Genomic DNA, 8,114 nt, shown 5'->3' with positions numbered 1-8,114 from the left:
CACCTTTGGCCTCGTTTTCAAAGCGAGTCCTGATGCTAATCCTTCCATATGTTACTATTGGTTTTCATTCACATGCAAATTAACTTATTTTCACACAAATAGTTTAGCACCAGGCCTCGTTTTGAAAAAGAGGCCAAACGTAGTTCGGAAAAGGCCTATTCGATCAAAGAATTCTTGATCTTTAACCGGCTTTTCGAAAGGCCGAGGTAGCATCTTAAACGCTAATCATGTGTGACTACCCAGGAATTCTGACAAGTTGACACTGCTGATAACTGAACGTAACTAAATAAGCCCTTTTACTTCCAGAAAATCTGCTTATCATTTTTGTCAAAACTGTACAAAGGCCTACAAAGGGATTACAATGCCGCTTGTCGCTAAATACCGTCTCACTAAAAAAAGGTTTATGAAAACGGACAAGCCGAAGCTACCAATTTTGAAAAAGAAACTTGCAGATGGATCATTTCATGGTTACGTTTGATCACACTTAACACTTCATTGTCAAATATCAATTCTAAAGGCTAATTAGTTTCTTCGGCGAAACTGTTTTGTTTAGTTTGTACACGGAACTGCCACTTGAGCTGAAGGATCTGTACTCAAGATTACACGACTAGAGTCAAGTTTAGTGTTAAGTGATAAGTAGTCAAGATTGGATCGATTGCATCAATCGAAATTACACACAACCTTATAACTCCGTAAAAACGAAAATTCGCTTGACGTCCCTTTTTAAGCCTCTTTTTGAATAGCTTTGGCCTAATTTGCGGGTGAACCACTTTTACTTCGGCGAATTAGGCCCCTAAACGTCGAGTTGTTTACGGCTGGGATTTAATACGCGCCTTTCATTAACCACATAACCTATTTTGAAAACATTGAAATGACGGCACGCGAAGCTATATAGTACAGCGCAAAGCCCCATTGGCTCAAACAAACCGACGCTGGGTCAGTGAAACGCGATCTCGAGAAGTAAGATATCATGGACATATTGTCTCAAAAGAAATCTGACACATCAGTTTCGATAACATAAAGATGTCGTTCGGTTGGGTTCCCCCGAAAGAAGACAGCCCTTCAGTTATATCAAATAGAGTTTTCACGGTTCGCCGTCTGAACAAAATGGAATCCAAGCGCCTTGGCACACAGCTCAATATTCTTAAGGCAGAAGAGGAGCACTTCAAATCACTTATATCACACAAGCAACAGATACTGAAAAAGGAGCTCAGTGAAATTCGACAGGTTAAAGAAAATCCGACTTTTGGAATCGAAAGGAGGAAGCTACTCCAGCAGATCTCCTGCAAAGAAACTCGCCAGTATGGTTCAGCCGGGCAGAACACGGAAAGATCCCGTACATTGTCTGCTGGTGAAAGTGACAGTAAGAGCTCCTCGTCCAAGCTTCCACGGGTTTGTGTTAGATCCAAGAGCCAAAGTAACATGTACATTGCGTCTTTGGGCTCAGGAAAAGAAGAACTTTCAACAGACGTCAAGAAAAAGCCATGGGGTCTCCACAATAATATTTGTACAACGCCTTCGGAAGGCTGGCCTAAGATTTCCGCCTCTGTCAATCGAAATTCAAAGTCACGCCAGAGAAGCCTCAGCACTGGTGTTTATCCACACATTTCCGCATGGGGAGGAAATAGGGGAAATGACGGATTATCCGTTAGGCTCGGAGAAGATGACTTTTGGGGCTCCGACGGAATTAAGCATGAGGGATCTGGTCTAGATCATCGATGTAGATCGAGGAAATTAAGCTTCGAATTCTCACAGAGCACAAACTGGACTTGGAGAGGAAGAAGACACATTTTAAACAAAGATGGTGCAACAATGCCAGGGTCAGAATTTGGAGTCAATAGTTGGCAAAAGAGAGGGGAAGAGATAAGAAGCAGCCAGAAATCACTAACAGGTGGAGGGGAAAGAAGACAGCGCAGTTACAGCACCAACTATGCACCAAATATTTCGGGAGGAAGGGTGTTTGAAGTGTGTCAAGGGCTGGAACAAAACAAACTCAATGCACAAGATTTGTGTTCTACCAGAGCTGTTAAGTCAGGAAGGAGGCGTTACACTACAAATTGCAGACCCAAAGTGAGTAACGGAAAAGTGATCGAAATCTCCGGCGAAAATAAAAGCAACGGTGTGAACAGCTATCACCAAGTTACCACTGTCCGGAGGCAAAGAAGTTTGACGGTCAACTGTCCTCCCGTGTGTGACAGCAGTAAGGACAAGTATAATCTTCTGGATTTTACTGACGATAAAAAGGCAAATAACTCAAGTTGCGAGAGGGAAGAGAACGCTGTTGTGAACGAAAATATTGTGAACGATGGTCTCAAGCTGTAGTGAAAACACTTCGACCCTTGATAGTCAGGTTTCTTTGAAATATTAGGACGGCATCTCCTCCCCCCTTAAAAATAAACTATTATCAGCTACATTGTGTGATTGTCCGATTGTTAAACCGGAATTCATTACGTACTCTTTCTTAAACACAAGGCCAGCGTCCCTTAGGGTACATGTTCATGATTTTGTAGAAGTACATTGTCAAGATTGACAAGGCTAAATAAATAACAGTAGAATCCTTGTGAGTCTGTTTTGTTAATCTTTGGCCTCCGAGATCGAACATAGATTCCCTTCTTAGATAAGCTGAATGAATCCAAATGAACGGATATGTTCTTGCGACTAGCGAGCCCTTCACAAGTTTGAAAAGTAGTTTTTGGAAAACACTATTTTCCATTTCAGTTTAACTTAAACGAAATAAACGGTTTATTTCGTTCAGTCTGATATTATCACACGTTCCAGCTTAGTGGTCTTTCCTAGTTAAACACGATAAGGTTTATCTATAATTTGCAAAGTTTCAAGCATGTGGTTAGTTATAACTGGAAATCAGGGGAGTACCACGCCAAAGAAGAAAGACGTTAAAACGGACCACAAAGCCCAAAATCGGACGATAGCATCCGAAGAAGGACAAAATCGCCAGAAAACAGGCTGAGGCGCCCGAAATCGGGCGAACACACATGAAATAGAACAGAGGTACCTGATGTAGGACGGAGGCACCCGAAGGCGAACGGAAGCACCCGACGTAGGACGAATTCGACAGAAACCGAGCGGAGACGCGCAAAATCGGGCGAATGCGCCCGAAGTTGGACAGAGACGACTGAAAACGAACGGAACCGTCCCATGTGGGACGAAATGACCCGAAGACGAGCGGAGGCGCCCGCAATCTGGCGAACGCGCCCGAAATATGGCAGAGATGCCCGAAGTAGGGCGGAAGCACCGGAAAAAGAACGAAAGCGTCTGACGTACACGAAATGACCCGGAACCAAGCAGAGGCACCCGTAATCGGGCGAACGCGCCCGAAATAGGTCGGGGGACCCGAAAACGAACGGAAGTGCCCTACGCAGGGCTAAATCGCCCGAAAACGAACGGAGGTGCTCGCAATCGGGAGAACGTGCCCGAAGTAGGACACAGACGCCCGAAGTAGGACGGAAGCAGACGAAATCGCTGAAAACCGAGCGGAGGCGCCCGAAATCGAGCGAACTCACATGAAATAGGACAGAGGCGCCCGAAGTAGGACGAATTCGCCCGAAAACGAGCGGAGGCACCTGCAATCTGGCGAACGCGCCCATAATAGGACAGAAACGCCCGAAGTAGGACGGAAGCACCCGAAAAAGAACGAAAGCGTCTGACGTACGACACAATCGTCCGAAAACGAACGAAGTCGCCCGAAATTGGGCGAACGCGCCCGAAATAGAACGGAGGCACCCGAAATTCGCGAAAATATATGCGAACGGAAGCACCCGACGGAGAACGAAATCGCCCGAAAACGAGCGAACGCGCCCGAAATAGGACGGAGGCACCCGAAAACGAACGAAGCGCCCGATGCAGGACGAAATCGCCCAAAAACGAGTGAAGGCGAACGGAATCGTACGCCTTCAGATCGACACCTTCCTTCAAACTTAGGTTTCGGGTCACTAGGGACTCCTCCGGTTTCCCCTATTTGCAACACTATCATACAGTCAGCTCATGAAATGTTGGTTCGCAAGAAACAAAATAATTTATATATTTAGCAATCTCATCATGAATCATGCGCTGAGAGCTACTGAGTAACACCAAATGACACTAAGAAACTCGCTGAGGCACTGGATTCCTTTAGCCTGAACCTAACCGATCCGCTAAAGGGCAAAGTCGATAACGCGATCACATGCCATTTTTTCTACTCACCCGCAATTGCCGGGCGCGAGCTGAGATCGACCACTAATCGAGTTTTAATTCTTCATAATTTTTTTTTTCTTTTTTTTTTTTTTTTAAAATTCTTTTGGCACAGTCAAGGTGATTAAGCTGAGAACCATCACGCATTTTATTGAAACTGTTTGGTTAACGTTTACGTAACGTAACAAACGATTACGACGAGAGAGGGAACTGGTACGCCTCCTCCTAAAGAGACCTTTGACGAGAGAGGGATCTGGTATGCCTCCTCCTACAGAGACCTTTGGAGGGAATTCTTAGAATTTTGATAAGAAACCACACAGATCAAAGCTTGTTCATATCTCAATGATATTCTATACCAGTGATGATGTGTCTAGTCTCAAGCTAGTGTCAGTTACTTGTGGTCATCTAAGGTTTCTCTTGATTGCTTTTTAACAACAACATCTAGTCTCTCTGGCTACCGAGATAATTATCGGCAAATTTAGCACCATTTTGGAACGCCAAGATCTAAATAGATTACCATACACGTTGATTATTGTCTTTTTACTTAATATCCACTAACCATTTCTTCGCCGGAGCAGACCACCGTTAAAGACAAGCTAAATGATTGATGGATCGACCCACTAAGCCGGACATGTATGCAATGAGATAGCAAGAATTCGCGTGGTATTTCTTGACAGATTTATTCGAGGACGTTGCCAAGACGAGGAACTAAGTCAAAACAAGCCTTTAAGAACATTCAAAGAGAAACTGTTTGTCATCGTTGGAAGTATTTGAGAACGCTTAGTGCCCATTGGTCAGCAAGGTCTGCTGTTGAGCTTCGTCATCTTGGCTTGACACTGAAGACATTCCAAATTGCCTTCTTACCTGAAGACACCGGAGAAGATTCGAAAAGTCCTATTTTTAACTTGGTCTAAAGATTGCCGGCGCGAAAGGCATCATTTTATGATGCTTTTAGTTTGCGCTCAATGTAAGAACTTCGATTAAACTGAGGAGAAAAGTAAGTAATAAGTTGGTAAGGAATATCTGGGATCGATTTTAACGATTCGAACCGAAGAATATCCGCCCGGAGAACCGAGACAGTGAAAAATGTCAAACCGGACGATCACGCGAAAAGGAGACCTGTCCATCTTTAATAGAGATCCTCCCTCATGCTTCTCTAATCGCGTGGCTAGAGTTCGCCGTTCTAATAGCTTGGAAGATAGGAGACTACAGGACCAACTGCAATCAATACACTTAGAACATGTGATAAGAAATCGCCACATCTTCAAAGAACAGCAAACGCTGGTAAGGCAATTGAATGGTATTCAAACAGTGCGAGAAACACCGCACATAGGACTAGAAAGGCGAAGGTTACAGCAGGTCAATTCTGGGTATCCCATTTTAGCACAACGGAGTGAAAACTCGACTAACTCAGTCCGCAAACGGGCCAATTCCGCCCAGCCACCTTTGGTAAAAAGTCATCCACCGCCTCTTGCTACGCAGTGCAGCGCCGTCACGCCATTCCCCAGTCCAGATTGCAGGTGTAGTTATACAGGACACCGTATGCGTCGGTCTCATACTTTGACAACAAATCCGCATGGAACATTCACTAGATCAGCTACAGTTCCTTTATTCACATCATTTGGTGAATTAAGGGAAAATTTTGGTTCGAATTCAATGTATGCACCAGATATCAGGGAAAACAGTGATAAAATCTCAAACGCGTTGGCAGAGGAAACACAAATCGGGTTAAAATCCTGCCGGTTGCCAACTATTGGAAATAAATAGCAACTATAATCCTTTCATCTTTAAAACTCTTATAGTTTTCTGTTTGCGAATTAATCCGTCACCCCTGAAGCCGAAAACCTTTTACAAAAGCACTTATCGGGAGTCAATGCTGTGAGACATCTGTTCCTGTTTAATTTACTGCCAGCTACAACTTTATGGTATGCTTTATTCCTTTGGCTGTAGTGTCTTTTGCCTCAAAAGTATGGGAAGCATCTACACACGAACTACATAAGCCATGACCTCTTTAAAGCTACATGAAATAGCAAATGAATAACCAGTGGTCTTCATTCATAAAATGTACATGGCACACTCTCTTGGGTATTTGGCTGAATATCATCACAGAAATTAGTTATAAGACTGGCCCCCATTTAAGACCATCGAAATAGATTCCACGCCTGTGGTAATTACACAGTATTCTATCCACTCCATTCCAAGATGAATATAAAATTATACGCATATATATAAAATGTTTTATCAATGGAGACTGAGAGCCTTTTGGCAGTGCCCAAAGCCAGCATAAACAGAATGATAACATTTAAGTAAACGAGGCATGTATACATAAACCAAAAACTTGGATTAAAAAAAAAAAAAAAAAAAAAAAAGACTGTTTTGATACATGTATGCGGCAAAATCACTGCAGACCTGCATAACTTACTTTCTTATCCACTATACCCCACAAAGCAAATGCTAAGACTGAAAATCCTGTACACTAATGAAGGAAAAGATCCTGCTCTTTGTTCTCAATGTGACAATTTCTCTACATAAGAAAAAAAACAAGGGATGTTGTAGCATAATGATAAGTGTGCTGAATTCAGGGTCAACTGGTCTGTGTTCTAGATATGGCCGCATCAAAGTGTTGTATTCTTCGGCAAAACGCTTCACTTTCACAGTGTCTCTTTCCACCCAGTGGTTCAAATGGCTACTGGTGAATGGCCGGAGAAGCCTGACAAAACAATGGGACGTGACCTTGTGACCAGGGGAAAAGTAGTGATAGTCCTAGTCACTTCATGATAAGGAAACCAAGACAAGCTCTGGCTGGGCTGAGTCAGGGCAACTTGGATCAAGTGCAGACTTCACCAACTTTCTACATAAAGAACAACTAAACAACAAAAAATGGAATAAAGAATGAAGATGGCTCATCAGCAGAAGCCTCTACTCACACAATCTCTGTCCAACCTTGCCAAGACAAAGCAGAACTCTCAGCATAATTCAATATTTTTGTAATCAAGCATTTTTCCTATCCCCATCCAATAATGCTGTACTACAATAAAGAATAAAGGTCATGCTTTAGGCAAAGCAATAATGGAGGGGGAAGAAAATTGTGCATGAGAAATGCTACACTAATGAAGTGATGATCCTGTTCAGTTCTTAAAATACAGCTTTCTAATGTTTCCATAGAGCATGACAACATACTGTATCTCTTTCTTTAAACCTCATGTTTTGAGTAGGACCAGGATTGATCAGACAAGTTGACTGCCTCTGATATCTCACACTATAGCATTGCCACATTTAGAGCACACAAATAAAACTCAACTTCATTCAAAATTAGCAAATGCAACTACTGTTCTTTATTATTATCACATTCATTTAGGAACTTCTGTTTTGGCAAAATACAAGTGTTCACATTGACAGATGCCATGCATATCAGGACTGTTCTTTCTTGAAAGTTGTTATAATGTGGTTATTGTTTCTATAGATGGTTTCTCTGGTCATGTCCTTCCTGTCAAACATAAATTCCAACCCAGAGTAACAGAAAAAGCACTCCAAATCCCATAAATAGAGATGCCACTAAAGAGACCAGCAGTTCCTTGTAGATGTCTCTACTGTACTTGGTGGAAGTGACTTCATAGCTGGAGTAATAGTTAAAGAAAATAATACTTCCAAACCGATAATTTATTTATAGAAAGATAATTTGGTTGGCCCTTCACCATTTGCTCTGATGACAGGTTAATGCTAAAAACGTCTGCTTTGAAACTCTTAAAGGTTGCCAATTCACATTATCAACTCAGTTGATGAAACAAAATTATCTTGTTGTAATGAAGGTTACGCCAAAGAATACTCAAGCTTTCTAGCACACTGCTATGTCTTCAATGTTGCATGAATCAGACAAAAAATCATCGACCTGAACTGTCAGTAAAATTTAAAACACGGAAAGGACC

At 42.5% G+C, this 8,114-nt stretch overlaps 1 protein-coding gene across 1 annotated transcript; it reads left to right on the top strand.

Annotated features, from left to right (window-relative positions):
• The first annotated feature begins 4,411 nt into the window (after positions 1-4,411).
• On the top strand, positions 4,412-7,804 carry LOC148741468 (uncharacterized). Its single transcript, XM_088741304.1, has one exon. The coding sequence runs from the start codon at positions 5,275-5,277 to the stop codon at positions 5,953-5,955; it is 681 nt and encodes a 226-aa protein (XP_088597430.1). The 5' UTR covers positions 4,412-5,274; the 3' UTR covers positions 5,956-7,804.
• Positions 7,805-8,114: the final 310 nt, after the last annotated feature.

The sequence above is a fragment of the Stylophora pistillata genome, chromosome 1 (assembly GCF_964205215.1).
Source record: "Stylophora pistillata chromosome 1, jaStyPist1.2, whole genome shotgun sequence".
Lineage (NCBI taxonomy): Eukaryota > Metazoa > Cnidaria > Anthozoa > Scleractinia > Pocilloporidae > Stylophora > Stylophora pistillata.
The sequence above is the reverse complement of the archived record's forward strand: the minus strand, read 5'-3'. Positions and strand labels throughout refer to the sequence as shown.

Coding starts and splice junctions, on each gene's coding strand:
- LOC148741468 (XM_088741304.1), top strand. CDS start 5,275: ATGTCAAACCGGACGATCACGCGAAAAGGAGACCTGTCCATCTTTAAT.